Source organism: Dryobates pubescens, chromosome 5 (assembly GCF_014839835.1).
Source record: "Dryobates pubescens isolate bDryPub1 chromosome 5, bDryPub1.pri, whole genome shotgun sequence".
In the NCBI taxonomy this organism is placed as follows: Eukaryota; Metazoa; Chordata; class Aves; order Piciformes; family Picidae; genus Dryobates; species Dryobates pubescens.
This window is the reverse complement of record NC_071616.1, coordinates 8,068,862-8,084,967: the sequence shown is the minus strand read 5'-3', so window position 1 is coordinate 8,084,967 and position 16,106 is coordinate 8,068,862. Positions and strand designations below refer to the sequence as shown.

Here is a 16,106-nt window from a genome sequence, read left to right as displayed (position 1 = left end):
CCTGTGATGAATTAGGCAATGCTGAAATTCCATTTAAAACTCATGGTGATCACCCTCATTTCAGTTCATGGTTTCGATTGGTTTTTGCCCTCGACCTTTGACACTGAAGCAGCTGTGAACCTCAGATTTATTTAGAACAGTGCTGCTCTTTCATGTAATGGGCAAAGAAAAGTAGGTTTTCTAGAGTTAATTGTGTTAAGCTTCCAGCTTGCTCAGATGTGTGGTTTCAATTCCATTTCACAGAACTTGTTTTTAGCTTCATTATCTTTTTTATATCACATAATCCAGTTTAAGGGGATTTGATGGGGAAGGGCTTGAACCAATTCAGCCAGCATCTTCAAACACCATAAACTAGCAGTGGTGAAGAAGTTGTTTTGTTTTGTTTTAAAGGGCTAACATGCAATGTTAATCTGTAGAGGAAAATAAGAAAACTTACTGAAGCCTTTCAGAATGAATTGCCTCCATAAGCCCTCACTGTTTGGTTGGTTTGGCAGTTTTCTGTGGTTTGTTTTGTTGACATTTTATTTTGTTTTGTTTTAATATGGGTATTCCTCCTTCTGTGAAAAGGAAAAGGCAAATGGCATTCATTATTCTGTATTGTATTGTGCATGTATAATATTGGTGCATTTGTTTATATGGACTCATTTAGGCCCCTAGGTTAGAAAGTTTTTGAAATGTCTCAGTCAAAACATGTGAGTAGGTGACATGATTGGAAAAATCCTTGCCTAAACTTAATATGTTCTAAGTGACAAAGTAAAATGACAATTTCTTTGGACTATGTAGGCTGCTCTTCAGGTATGCAGAGTAGGACGTTTGATTTTTCTTAATGTTTTTGTTTTTAAATGTAATGGGAGGTTAGTAGAGCTGAAAATAAGGAAGGGAGGATACAGAAGTAGAATGTGGATTTTCTATGCTTGTGTTACTGCATTGGTATGTGCACATATTGAAATGTGTATGTATCTATCTGTATTTGTTTTTCTTCCTAGTCTAACTTCGCAATGGGACGTTTTCCTAGCACCTGTAGGAAGTGTTTTATGCTGGATTTTGGCTTGGCACGGCAATTCACCAACTCATGTGGGGATGTCAGACCAGTAAGATTTTTTCACAGTTGTCAATTTGATTAACTGAATGTGGTAATATGCTGTTTTTTTCTTTGTTTGTTTGGTTGTGTTTTTTTTGAGAAGTATGGGAGTTGCATTGAACTGGTAACTGATCTAAACTTGACAAACATCATCCCAGATCAGGAATGTCATTTGATTTCTCAAGTCTATTAAAAGATTGGCAGTCGGGAATGAATCAGGCTTCTAAGTTTTGGCTTGAGGCAGAGGTGTGGTCCACGATATTTTTGGATAATCTGTTTTGATTTTGAAGATCAAGTGACAAACACCACACACCAGAGCTGAATTCCATGTGGTATTATATAGTGCACTAAAAAAATAAAATCTATGTAGGAGAAAAAAAAGTCAAACACTAAACTGACTATATACTCTTCTGAAGGAGAAAGTCTGAATAATTAAAACAGTGATAGGACACTAATTATATAACAAGACATAGTGTAGTTTTTTTAATTCCCATGTGATGCAGTCTGAAGAAAATTGTAGATAAAAGCAGATCAATGAGGACATTTCAATTTTAAGTACAGTGGAGCCTCCCTAATTGACTGGTGGGCAGTCCTTTCGTTGATTTCAAAGTTTGAAAGTGAGGGAGCCAGTGCCATGGTACATGATGATGTTCAAACAAATCCTGTTCATTGTTTTAAACAAGTATAGTTTCCCTTTCGATGGCAATACGGACTAAGGTATTAGTCACTATTGTGCAGCATATTTCTTAATGGGATGCTGTTTGGGTGGTAGAAACCACCTCTACAGGATTTCCAATTTTACTTTGCCTAAGGAGTTGGGAGAGTGGCAATTTTTTGTGTGCACATTACAAGGTATTTGAATTAGTAAGGTAAATTAGCGAGGTTCTGCTGTACTCTATCCCTTCAGCCATAATGCTGGACACTGCAATGAAAGCAAAGAGCAGGGGAGACCAACAGAGTGGCTGCTGCTGTTGGAAAGGTGAGCTAAACATTTTAAGTAGTTCTATAATTTTCTTTTTTATTTCTCAGTGTTCTTATCATGTTCTGTATGTTTGGCTGCTTATGATGTTTTTTCTAACTGATCTGTGATTTTGAAGAGAGAACAATTTCCAAGATTCTGTCACTTAAAACACATATATAGAGGTACACACCCATATACCAATGGTAATATTCTTAGAAAACAAAAATAGGTGATAACAACAGAAAAAAATATTTCTGATATTCTTTCTTTTGTAACAACTCAGCTCTTGCCTTTTGTTTTTCATTGCAGTGCCCTACAGTGTAACTGAAGTAATTCTTCAATTTAATCTATTTAGCATTTTCTGTCAGTGTAATCCATATGAGTAGAGTGGCAGGGGAAAAAAAAAAAAGATAGTAGTTTTATTTTTACTTAATACCCAGAAATGGCTCTTTTATAGATAGCAACGATGCTGTTGGCCTTGCTTTCTTATAAAATTTATTTAATATTTTCATTAAATGTGCTATGTGATTCTCCTTAAGGCTGTCCTTCTTCTAAAGTTCATTAGATTTCTTCAGCAGATACTGCTAATCACCTGGAACAGTGTAAAAGCATGTATCACAGTCTCACAGTATCACCAAGGTTGGAAGAGACCTCAAAGATTATCGAGTCCAACCTGTCACCACAGACAGGTGACTCCACCACCTCCCTGGGCAGCCCATTCCAATGGTGAATGACTCTCTCAGGGAAGAACTTTCTCCTCACCTCGAGCCCAAACTTCCCCTGGTGCAGCTTGAGACTGTGTCCTCTTGTTCTGGTGCTGGTTGCTAGAGAGAAGAGACCAACCCCTTCCTGGCTACAACCACCTTTCAGGTAGTTGTGGAGAGCAATGAGGTCACCCCTGAGCCTCCTCTTCTCCAGGCTAAACAATCCCAGCTCCCTCAGCCTCTCCTCATAGGGCTTGTGCTCAAGGCCTCTCCCCAGCCTTGTTGCCCTTCTCTGGACACGTTCAAGTGTCTCGATGTCCTTCTTAAACTGAGGGGCCCAGAACTGGACACAGTACTCAAGGTGCAGCCTAACCAGTGCTGAGTACAGGGGCACAATGACTTCCCTGCTCCTGCTGGCCACACTATTCCTAATGCAGGCCAGGATGCCATTGGCCTTCTTGGCCACCTGGGCACACTGCTGGCTCATGTTTAGGCAGCTGTCAATCAGCACCCCCAGGTCCCTCTCTGTTTGGGAGCTCTCCAGCCACTCTGACCCCAGCCTTGAAGGGCTCTTCCAACCTGGTCCATTCCATTCCATTCCATTCCATTCCATTCCATTCCATTCCATTCCATTCCATTCCATTCCATTCCATTCCATTCCATTCCATTCCATTCCATTCCATTCCATTCCATTCCTCCTGGTCTGTCTCTATTCCAAAGCACACTAGGTTCTTTACAGAATATTTAAAGAGTTAATAAACAAAGCAAATATTGTGTTCAGCTGCATTCAAGAGCAGTTTGAAATGTTTGCTGAACTAAGAGCAAGCAGCTACAAACTCAGTCATCTAACATGAAGAATTTCAGCTTAAGTTGGTGATACTCAGAAAGTTTCAGAGAACTGAATGCAGGATCTTCTATGGAAAATAGTGGCCAAAGTTCAGATACAGATTTTACTACAGGTGCCATATATGGTATGTTGGCAGTGAAGTTCACAGGCAGCACTGCTGACTTTGGCAAAATTTTGATGAAGTTTTCAGAGTATTCCAATTAAAAATGTTTGTTCTTTAAAGTAGAACTGAAGATTCAGTCAGGTTAAAGAAATATTTTTGGTGCTATTGTAATAATTACTTTAGTGTTTCACACAGTTATTACAGTAGTTATGAAACATACCTGCTTTCATTATAGAAAATGCATTGATGACACAGCCGCTTCCTTAGCATGGACTTGGTTCTCCCTCATCTTTTCTATGGTGTATAGACCTGTTCTGAACAATAGCTTCTTCATGTGCACTTGCCTGTCTCTAATACTCCAAATCACAGCTGTGGAACTAATGTAATTGCAGGGTATTGATGAGATATCATAGGCTGTTTTTACAGTAGCATTGGATCTTTGTCTTCACTGCAGCTCTGTTTTCTCATCTTGCTACCAAGGTTTTCTACCTATAGGATTAAGTTCAAAGCATTAAAAGCAGCTCTATCTTCCATGATAAATTAACTCATTCTCTGGAGTAAATAGATGTTAGTACAGCAAAAATTTCTCCCAGGTTTTTTGAGCACTGTAGAGAAACCAAGCCTGCATTTAAGTGCTGCTTATTTCAATTCAGTTTGAGTGTAATCTCTCTTTTCTCCTTTGTGGGAGAGCTGATTCACTGAATCCTCATTTAATTGTTGTTTATTGCTAGAGAGAAGTTTTAAGATGAGGCATTTGACACATTAACTGGAATAAGAATGCATTTTAATTTATTATTTACTGTGAAATAAAATAAGGTTTATCTCACTGTTCTATTTCTTCTACTATGGTTTATGACAAGTAGAGTTTATTTCAAAGTTCGCAACGCATAAAGCTGTTCACAGAATCATAGAATGGTAGGGGTTGGAGGCGACCTCTGGAGATCATCTAGTCCAATCCCCCTGCTAAAGCAATTTCAGATGGAGCAGGTTCATAGGATCACACCCAGGCAGGTTTTGAAGGTCTTCAGAAAAGGAAAACTCCACAACCTCAGTGGGCAGCCTGTTAGAATAGAATAGAATAGATCAGGTTGGAAGAGACCTTCAAGATCATTGTGCCCAACCCATCATCCAACACCACCTAATCAACTAACCCATGGCACCGAGCACCCCATCAAGTCTCCTCCTGAACACCTTCAATGATGGTGACTCCACCACCTCCCCAGGCAGCCCATTCCAATGGGCAATCACTCTCTCTGTGTAGAACTTCTTCCTACCATCCAGCCTAAACCTCCGCTAATGCAGCCTGAGACTGTGTCCTCTTGTTCTAGTGCTGGTTGCCTGGGAGAAGAGACCAACCTCTGCTTGTCTACAGCCTCCCTTAAGTTAGCTGTAGAGAGCAATAAGGTCACCCCGAGTCTTCTCTTCTCCAGGCTAAGCAACCCCAGCTCCCTCAGCCTCTCCTCATAGGGCTTGTGTTCCAAACCCCTCCCCAGCTTTGTTACCCTTCTCTGGACACGTTCCAGCAAGTCAACCTCCTTCCTAAACTGAGGGGCCCAGAACTGGACACAGGACTCAAGGTGTGGCCTAACCAGTGCAGTGTACAGGGGCAGAATGACCTCCCTGCTCCTGCTGGCCACACTATTCCTGATGCCAGGCCAGGATGCCACTGGCCTTCTTGGCCACCTGGGCACACTGCAGGCTCATGTTCAGCCTACCATCGACCAGCACCCCCAGGCCCCTCTCTACCTGGCCACTCTCCAGCCACTCTGACCCCAGCCTGTAGCTCTGCATGGGGTTGCTGTGGCCAATGTGCAGAACCCGGCACTTGGATGTGTTAAATCTCATGCCGTTGGACTCTGCCCATCTGTCCAGCCTGTCGAGGTCCCTCTGCAGAGCCTCTCTACCCTCCAGCAGATCAACTCCTGCCCCCAGCTTGGTGTTGTCAGCAAATTTACTGATGATGGACTCAATGCCCTCATCCAGATCATCAATAAAGATGTTAAAGAGCACAGGGCCCAGCACTGATCCTTGGGGCACACCACTGGTGACTGGCTGCCAGCTGGATGAGGTACCATTCACCACCACTCTCTGGGCTTGGCCCTCCAGCGCTGTTCCAGTGCTCTGACACCCTCAAAGAAGTTTCTTCTAATGGTTCAGTCCACCCTGAAATGAATAGTGGCTCATATATTAGCAAGTTGAAATTACTGTGTTCATTAGAATATCTGTATTAATTAATGTTATCTAGGGTTTGTATTATGATCAAGCCTGCAAAGAAAATTTTACAACTGAAAGGAAATGTTTCCCTTTTCTTTATGAGAGATCTTAGCATCCAGAATTTTGAAAATTCTCTGATTATGCCATCAGAACAAATGTATATAGCTTTTTCTACACCCATGTGATAACAGCATACCATCTAATGGCATCTTATTTTCCTGTGGTTTTTCTTCTCAACACTACTGGCTTATGTCTTCTATGATTCCTGGCAGCTTTCTCTCCTTTTTTCCTTTTTTCTCCACTTTCCATTAACACAGATCTTAACCTACACCCACTTTGTTTCTGCCTCTTTATATTTGGTAACAGTCTGCTTTTATCTGACTTTGCTGAGGCTCCCCTTTCTTTCACAATTTACTTGCAAGTCTTCTCTGTTGAGCTTTTCCCTCTAGTTTTATGCTCCCACCTTTTCACCTTTATCATCATGTAGTGTCTTTCATAAACACTTTTTTAAAATCTCTACACACATGATTCACATTCATGATTTTAAAGTAGAGAAGGGTAGATTTAGATTGGACATCAGGAAGAAGTTCTTTACTATGAGGGTGGTGGAACACTGGAATAGGTTGCCTGGGAAGGTGGTGGAGGCCCCAGCCTCAAGGTTGGGTTTGATGGGGCTCTGAGCAACCTGATCTAGTTGGGGATGTCCCTGCTTACTGCAGGGAGGTTGAACTGTATGACCTTTAAAGGTCCCTTCTAACCCAGTGCATTCTATAATTCTTCAATGTCCCTGCTATGATACTGTTTCCTTCTGTTCAAACTAAAAGAGTATCATCTGTCTCTAGTATCTTTGTGAATGTCTTGTGATGAATTCAAACTCGAGGGTGCTCTTAGCCTCGTTTCTCGTGTGACAGCCACTTGGTGCTGCCTCTGTGTGTAATCACTGTGCGTGGTATCATCTCTCTCTCCCCAAGGCTTGCTGGCAGTTTTGACTTGGTATGTCCTTACACTCACTCCATGTGGTTTCTGTATAGTGTACAGATACATTCCTAGGTGTATGGATGGATTTTTTTGGGAGGGTTTTTGGTTATCTCTTTTTCATTCACAGAGCCAGAGTTCATTCTGGATGCTACTGCAGATAGAATTTGTGTGATTTGTTTTATTGCCCTTCCAAATTGCATCAAACAAGCTACTTGTTTTCGTTTGTAAGATGCTTAAGGGTCTCTGCCCACACAGCCTGCATTCAGAGTATACAGAAACACAGAAAACAGTAAAGGTGGGGACCTGCCTCCATTACCCACTTTGGATTTTTTAATACAAGGAAGACTGTTAGTTATTCCAGGCTGTTCCTTGTGTTGAAAGGGAGATTTCTGCCAAGTTCTCACTGTTTTCTTTTAAATCTCTGTTTGCAAACAAAACTGGAAAATCACCTTTTTTCTTTTTCTTTTTGGTAGGAGTTGCAAATAATCTTTCTTTGACCCTTAAACCTTCTAATACAGTCTCTTGTGACTCTAATTTTTATTTAAAGTTTAAGTGGAAGGCATGCTTAACAGCAAAAAGCAGAATTCGGTGCCAGTCTGTACAGACCTACACAAAGGTGGAGATAATACTGCATGTGGAAAAGATTATCTTCTAATACAAGTAGCTATCCATGAATGATAGCAAGTCTTATTTATGCATGTGCTGTGTACACATTGCTGGCTTCTTAGTTTGAATTATTGAAAACAGTAGTTTCAAGACTGCATTTTCACTTTGGCTGCTCCCTTTCGCTTTGGAGGGAGGATGTGTTATTGTAATTTGTTATTTTATCCCTGAGAAGGTACAGTGTCTCCTTAGAATTCTTACCTTAAAGAATGGTCAAGGCAGAGAGCTTAGAATTAGAAAGCTTTTCTTGAAGATCATCCCAACTAATTCCATGAAGGTTTCAAGCTATACTTCTGTGTTAAAAGATCCCCCAGAGTTTTGTTTTCATGCTTGTCAGATCCTAGGACATCTCTGTGTCATTTCCAGAGATGTTCATCTTTGCACTGCCCTTCTTAATGTCAGACTCCCTGGTGATTTAGCATCATTAAAACCATGCTACTGGGGAGTCTGTCCAGCTGTAGCTGCTCCTATGTAAACACTGTTTTGAAAAATGCAGGTTTAATATAAAGAGCTTCTCGGAAAGTAATATCTAAAGAGCAGAAAGTGGAGTCCCAAGTGAGCAATTCGGTTGTTCAGCATTTGCAGTGCTTATGGTATTTTTCATTGCATTTTGGAGAGTCACATGTGGACTGCCTGCTCACAGAATTGAGGAGCAAGCAGTTTTCAGCCCATTTCACTGTTTTTTTGGTTTTGTTTTTGTTTCCCCCCCCCCAGTGGGATTTGCAATAGCATGATTTTTTTACCCTTGGATTACATTATCTAAAATGACCTTCATTTGGTTTGCAGCAGCCAGCTGACAGTATGACTGATTTAGATTTTGAAAGTGAAAAAATAAGACTTGAAGGAGTCATACTGTAGCTCATACTCCAAGAATATGATGGAATCTTAAGAAATTGCTTCTGTAGGTATTAATGTCTTGTTTATTGCCACATTTTTGTATCCATCAAACCCTCCTTTTCAAGAAAAGTGCAGAACAGTCACAAAGCTTAAGCTTTTGAAGTCAGCAAGCAGCAGCTTCTGTATGAACTGCTGCTACAGTGTGCACTGATAATTCCCAGTGGGATTTGCAGTAGCATGATTTTTCACCCTTGGATTACATAACTGAAGGACACAAATGGTTCACATTAAATATTTCTTTCTCTTCTCAATGATCAGTTAGGTTTTCCTTATTTATTAACACGGGGACCCAGCTAGTGATGTGTTGTTTGAGTCATCCATTCCATGTGACCTAAGCTTTCAATACAAAGGATGTCATGGAGTTAGAGCAGAGGAGTTCCACCAGGTTTTAAAATTGAGAATAAATTGTTACAAACATAGAATCATATAGGGTTTGTTTTAAAAACTAGTGTCAGATTTTCTTCCTTGCTCTAACTGGTTTCCCTTGTGCTTTCGTCATTGCCTTTTCTTTCTGTTTTACATAAGTGTCTTTTCCTACGTTGCAGCTGGAATAGCCTTTTATAGCCTCTCTGCAGAAACACGCCATTTCTTCCCCCAGCACTATCAGAACCCTTTTGGAAACTATCAGAACCCTCTTTTGGAAAAGAGTGCAATAATACATCTCCATTTCATTTCCCAAATATTTCAGTCGTAGCTATCTTTATTCCCTTTTCCTACAAACTGAATGCAGAGTTTCTGAGTCTTATTTTTGCATGTTGCTTGGCTAGCAACATTGTAGTAAAGTGGGAAAAAAGGGATGGAATTGATGCTAAGTGTAATACAGCAACCATACCAAAGTATTTTCTGGTATTCCATAACCATTGTCTGGACTGTAACTTTAAATTCAGTATTTTACTTATAGGAAAATGTCACCTGTCTTTACAAAGAGGAGTAAGAGTTTAGCCTGGAGAAGAGGAGACTCAGGGCATACCTTATTGCTGTCCACAACTACCTGAAGGGAGGTTTTAGACAGGTGGGGGGCTGGTCTCTTCTCCCAGGCAACCAGCACTAGAACAAGAGGACACAGTCTCAAGCTGTGCCAGGGGAGGTTTAGGCTGGATGTTAGGAAGAAGTTCTTCATAGAAAGAGTGATTGCCCATTGGAATGGGCTGCCCAGGGAGGTGGTAGAGTCACCTCACTGGAGGTGTTTAGGAAGAGACTGGATGGGGCACTTGGTGCCATGGTTTAGTTGATTAGATGGTGTTGGATGATAGGTTGGACTCAGTGATCTTAAAAGTCTTCTCCCCTCTCCCCTCTCCCCTCTCCCCTCTCCCCTCTCCCCTCTCCCCTCTCCCCTCTCCCCTCTCCCCTCTCCCCTCTCCCCTCTCCCCTCTCCCCTCTCCCCTCTCCCCTCTCCCCTCTCCCCTCTCCCCTCTCCCCTCTCCCCTCTCCCCTCTCCCCTCTCCCCTTTTCCTTCATTTTAAGAAGTTATGGGAGGGAGTCTATTGAGAGTTGATTTCCTGTAATGAAGATATTTGTGTTCAAGCTTTATTAGTCTGCCTTGGTGTCTGAACATAATGCCAAAAGAAATACCTTCAGTGCTCATCTTCAGGACCCAAAATTTTTAGATTCTCTTGGGGTTTTTAGTTAGCAGAGACAGTTTCCCACTTGTTTCAGGTATTAGCCTTCAAATGATCAGTTGTAGTTGCAGTTTTCTTATGATAGTACCATTTTGCTACTGTGGTCTGCTTCAACTGGTAAATCTTCACAATGGAAAGAAAAATAGATTACATATAAAGCAAAAAAACCCTCCACCAATTTTGCAAACTTTCATGCTACAAATAGTTCTCTCTCAGAAACATTACTGTAAAATAAAGTGTCTTATGCTTGCTGATTTTGAAATTGATCATTGTCCTGTCTTGCAGCTGTCTGGGTGACTGTATTTGTGAGGGGCTGACTTCAGAGAGGGATATGGCCCTTGTATTTCAGTATAAGATATTTGTAAAATGTATGAATATGATGACGAGAGTAGCAGGCAGGGGCAGGTCATTAAGTTTTATGATCTGACATTATTATCTGGTTAAACTTAAAAGTCAGGACAAGCATTTTTTTGCAGCTGTAAGATTGTGAAGGATGTAAGAAAGGAAGTAATGACAAATGCATATTGTACAGTTGCTTGGAAGGGTGTCGAATAATTAACATTTGTTTGAAAACAAGAGCTTATGTAATGTTGTTATATATTTTTCCATTCAATTCACATACTTTTGTTTTATTAGCTAAAGAACTTGATGTCTGACTTAAATATATAATGACAAAGCTTCAAACATTTCAGGGGAGATCTTAAATGCAAATGCCCATGTTGTATGCTAGATGTAGGTAGCATTCTGTACCTCAGAGAATAGAATAGAATAGACCAGACCAGGTTGGAAAAGACCTTCAAGATCATCGTGTCCAACCCATCAACCAATCCAGCCCACCTAAACAACTAAACCATGGCACCAAGCACCCCATCAAGTCTCCTCCTGAACACCTCCAATGATGGTGACTCCACCACCTCCCCAGGCAGCCCATTCCAATGGGCAATCACTCTCTCTGTATAGAACTTCTTCCTAACATCCAGCCTACACCTCCCCTGGCACAGCCTGAGACTGTGTGCTCTTGTTCTAGTGCTGGCTGCCTGGGAGAAGAGACCAACCTCTGCCTGCCTACAACCTCCCTTCAGGTCGTTGTAGACAGCAATAAGGTCACGCCTGAGTCTCCTCTTCTCCAGGCTAAGCAACCCCAGCTCCCTCAGCCTCTCCTCATAGGGCTGTGTTCCAAACCCCTCACCAATTTTGTTGCCCTTCTCTGGACATGTTCCAGCAAGTCAACATCCTTCCTAAACTGAGGGGCCCAGAACTGGACACAGTACTCGAGGTGTGGCCTAACCAGTGCAGCGTACAGGGCCAGAATGACCTCCCTGCTCCTGCTGGCCACACTGTTCCTGATGCAGGCCAGGATGCCATTGGCCCTCTTGGCTGCCTGGGCACACTGCAGACCAGAGTACAAATGAAATTCTGTCACTTTATCTATATATGGTGTATTCACTTAAAGAATAATAGGAAAAGTTGTAACTCTTGCAGATATGATATTTAGAAATGTATTCACTCTATTAACATAGCTCAGTAACTACAGAGGGTGATGTTTCTTTTTTCCCTTGTCCATGGAAGCGTGTGCATTCAAGATGTAGAGTGCTATTTTATTAGAACAAAGTTGTTCTGAACATGCAAAAGCAGTGCATAAAAAAGTAAAAAACCAGTCTCTAGCATAGTCTGTTTGAAACTGTGAAATACATCTATAAACAAATCACACATGAACAAATCTTTCTGCAGCTGTTTTCAGTGATCTGAAGCTTAGCTTAGCTCTTTGTCCCCTTTATTTTTGTTTGCTCGGAAAATATTTTAGACCACGTAAGCTTTTGGGAAACCTCAAACAACAATATGAATGTCATTGGGAATAGGATGAAGACTATGGAAATGCAGGCAGTAGTGTGTATGCATAAACTTTAGAAACTAAATTTTACATGTTGGGCATAGTACTAGAATGCAGATGTTTGGGATAGGTGTAAAATTAAATTCTAGAATGGAAGTTGATAAGGAAGGAGTCATTGGTGGGAGGAACCTTGTCTAGTGATGGAAAAGCTTGAAAGAGAGAAAAGTGTGGGAAGGAGAACAAAAAGTATGAAGGATGATGCAGACTGAGAATAAAGGAGCAGGGGAATAAATAGTTGGAGATTGGAAACCGATAACTGAATTTATGGTGTAGCTAAGAATTGATTACTGCAAAGTAGGATAATTAGAACTCAGTTGTGGGAAGACTTTATAATGATCAGGCAAATACATTTAGCAGGGTACAAATATAGTGTATTTATCAGATCCATAGTCTACTGTTTTTGAGTGTTGTCAAAGTGTTATTTTATCTACCGTTTCCTTTCCCATTGTTTAGTGATAGCTGAAGTAAGTACAACTAGCATCTGTTTTTTCTTAAGACAAAGAACAAATCATTAACTTCATACAGCCTTCAGCTTACATGTCTCTATTCACATGGTGATAATGGAAAGTGAAGGTGTCAGCTGTGGTACAGAAATAGAAAACCTTGAGGGACAAGATGCGAAGGACATTTGCATTTGTAACATTATCAGTACTGCAGCTAGCTCTTGGGCAGTTGTCATCATTCCTGTTTTGATCACTTCAAAAACTTAACCACTGTTCTTTGAGGTACTATTGCATTTAATACAAAGAAAGCAAAATCAAAGGAAAAAGGAGCCACTTTGCTGCTTTGCCAATTAGTCTTTGTTGTTAGATTAACTTTTAAAAATGAATCTGAGATCATAAGTCTTTAAAAATATATACATTTATGTCTCATATATTAACAGAGGCTGAGAGGTTTTATCTGTGTTGTGTTTGTTTGATTTTGGTTTGGTTTTTCATTTGTGTGGACTTCAAATAACTGAATTGTATTTATTTTTCAAAGAAGGTAGTGTAACATGTATGCAAACAGCTGACAAAGCACACAAATGCAAAACTATCCATAAGAAAGTGATGTTCAGGTAAAACCTTTTGCCTTAAAACAACTGTTTTTTTACTCAGTGTACAGGTCTCACTGAGTGGCAGCCTAAAGAATCATTCAAATAAGCAGCTAGTCCCCTGAGTCTGGTGATTTGGACTCAGCAAAGATGAATAAAGGAGAAAACTCCATTTTTTCCTAGTTTGGTGCTCAGTTTGGAACATGGGCTTCCTCTTTGGGAGCATTCTAGCTAGGGAATTAAAAGATATTCTGAGGAGACTTCATTTCTTCTGTGGAAATGTTGTCTTTTTGATAAATAAGGCTACCTGAAGGGAGGTTGTAGACAGACAGATGTTAGTCTCTTCTCCCAGGCGGCCAGTACCAGGACAAGAGGACACAGTCTCAGGCTGCGCCAGGGGAGGTTCAGACTGGATGTTAGGAAAAAGTTCTATACAGAAAGAGTGATTGCCCATTGGAATGGGCTGCCTGGGGAGGTGGTGGAGTCGCCATCATTGGAGGTTTTCAGGAGGAGACTTGATGGGGTGCTTGGTGCCATGGGTTAGTTGTTTGGGTGGTGTTGGATTGGTTGATGGGTTGGACACGATGATCTTGAAGGTCTCTTCCAACCTGGTTTATTCTATGTATTCTATGTATTCTTTTTGGGTCAAAGCAAGAGTTACCTTAAGACTACTTTCCCTGATCTTCCCCCCCTTCTCCTTCCCTTCCCAGTGACTAGATTTTTGGGTCATTCTTCAGTTGTTTTTCAAACAAAATGAAGACCTACAGAGTTCCCACCCTCATGGGTTTGTTTAGCATGACCTTAATTTCAAGTGTCTGAACTCTCAAGTATTTATTTGAACTAAGTAAAAAATAAAATTGCATTCTTTTAACATACATTAAAGAGGTTTATGGTATTTTAGTTCCAAGTTGCTAGATTATGTTGTTGTTGTTGTTTGGTTTTTAACCTGGAAATTTGAAATCTTGTGCTTACCAAACTGGGAATTCCTGGTTTTTAGATCAACAGGAAATGCTGCACTGTTTTGTTTCTGACAGCTTTTTGCACTAAAGGAGTCACAAAACTCTTATGCTCTAAACATTAAAAATAGTATTGAAAGCCAGAGGCGAGAAGAGTATCCTCCAAAATTTCATGAGGAGTTCCTCATCGTCTTTATTGGTGACCTGGCAGGAACAGAATTGTCTCTCGACTCCTGCTATAATGTAAGATGCACCAGCTGCTGCACAGTCTGACCCTTACAAAAATGCAGTGAAAGCAATTGTGAATGCAGATGTTTAGATCTTTCTATTGTCTAGGGAAGCACTTACAAACCTTTTCACATCAAATACTGTACATATTAGTCTATTCAGGTGTTTATGAACCAGATCAGGGAAGTGTTGCTTGCCTTTCTTCAGTGCCCTCAGGTTCTGAGGATTTTCCAGCAAATGAATTTTTATCTTCAGGATGACAGATGGTGTCCTGGAAATATACTTGAAGAAACTGAATTATTTAAAGAAAAAAAAAAAACAAGCAACAAACCCCCCAAAATAAACCCCTAAAAACCAACAAAAAACCTTGCACAGAGTGCTGCAAAGAAATGTGTTGGTAAATATCAAAGCAGAGTATTAAATACTCTGAAAGCTTCTGAAGTCTGTTGCACCTCAGTTAAATATAGATATAGTTAGTATAAATTTGTTGTATATTTATTCTTTTGGTTTGCTTTTTACTTTATGACAATTTGAGAATGGTTATGCATTTGAATTGCATGTTGGATTTTTTTCTTTTAATATTCTGTTTAGGCTGGAGGTGGGGAGAAAGTTCTTCACTGAGAGTCATTTGTCATTGGAATGGGCTGCCCAGGGAGGTGGTGGAGTCACCATCCCTGGAGGGGTGCAAGAGGGGATTGGACGTGGCACTTGGTGCCATGGTCTAGTCATGAGGTCTGCGGTGACAGGTTGGACTTGATGATCTTTGAGGTCTCTTCCAACCTTGGTGATTCTGTGGAAGAAAACATAGAGTGGAAGTATATTCATTAAATGTTTTAATGATGGGCAAAAAGATGGCATAATGTTCAGAACTAAAGGAGCGACGGTAAAGCTGTGGTGATGTAGGAAAATAGATGAACATGAATCTTTTTGAGTAAATGCTGTTACAGCTCAGTCTGCAAACACTGATACTGCTTTAACAAAAGGGTGTCAGAAGTGGTCCACAAATGGTACTGAGTAAAACTGGAGCACTTTTCTGTATTTGCTTCAGTGCCCCTGAGTATTTAGAATTTGTATCAGCAACAAACTCCTGCATAATACCTTGACTGTATGCATATACTATAAACAAGTCTATGTGGTGGTGAGAGAAAAATTCAGTTCTCCCTCCCCCACAAAGGAAAGAAACCACAGCTAACTCAGTTGGAGAAGCAAAATGAATTAAAGCAATATTTACAAGCAGGATGAAATGCAGTGAACGTATACACAATATATACAGTATGTACAATATATACAGAAATATACAGCAAAGAAAGTAATACAGAACAAAGCTCCCTCCTCTGGCCAGAGGAGGGTTTTCCCCCTGCACCCCCCTCTCTCCCCCTACCCCCCTTTTTCCCCAAAAGGGTTATAGAGAGAGAGCAAAGGCAATTATTAAGGAGGAAATTTTGTTAGGCTCAAAGCACATGCAAGGATTAGTTGTTTTTTTTCTTATCTGTTATTCAAGGTTAGCTCCCACAGCTGTTGCTCAGAAGCAGACAAGCTGAAAAGGCAGAACAGACTGGAACTGAGAGAGATTCAAACTGAACTAAAAGTTGCATTCTACCAATCTACCAATGAAATTCGTTTATACTTTATCTTTGTTTTCATTACATTCATCCAGAGTGTTCCAGCAACTGTCCCTTTCTTAAAGGCACAGCCTAAAATGGTCACACTCTATAAGCTGGAAGTTGCTTCAGAACTGTTACTGAACATTGCGTGTGGATTACACTGAGACCCCTTATTAAATTTAAACTACCAGCAGCACTTCAGTCAACTCCAGAAGACTGTGAAATTTATCAGGTTTGGGTTTCATTTAGCAAACAGGGAGTTCCTTGATACATTCTCTGCTTTGAGTAACACAGATTAAAGCAAAATGCAGGGACAACTAGGACACA

The 16,106-nt window shown here is 40.6% G+C and overlaps 1 protein-coding gene across 1 annotated transcript in view; it reads left to right on the top strand.

Annotated features, from left to right (window-relative positions):
* The window catches only part of TTBK2 (tau tubulin kinase 2), a 109,062-nt gene that overhangs the window by 53,993 nt on the left and 38,963 nt on the right, over positions 1–16,106 (top strand). Inside the window, 1 exon segment of the mRNA XM_054161527.1 lies at positions 987–1,091. Coding sequence (XP_054017502.1) covers positions 987–1,091 — 105 coding nt within the window.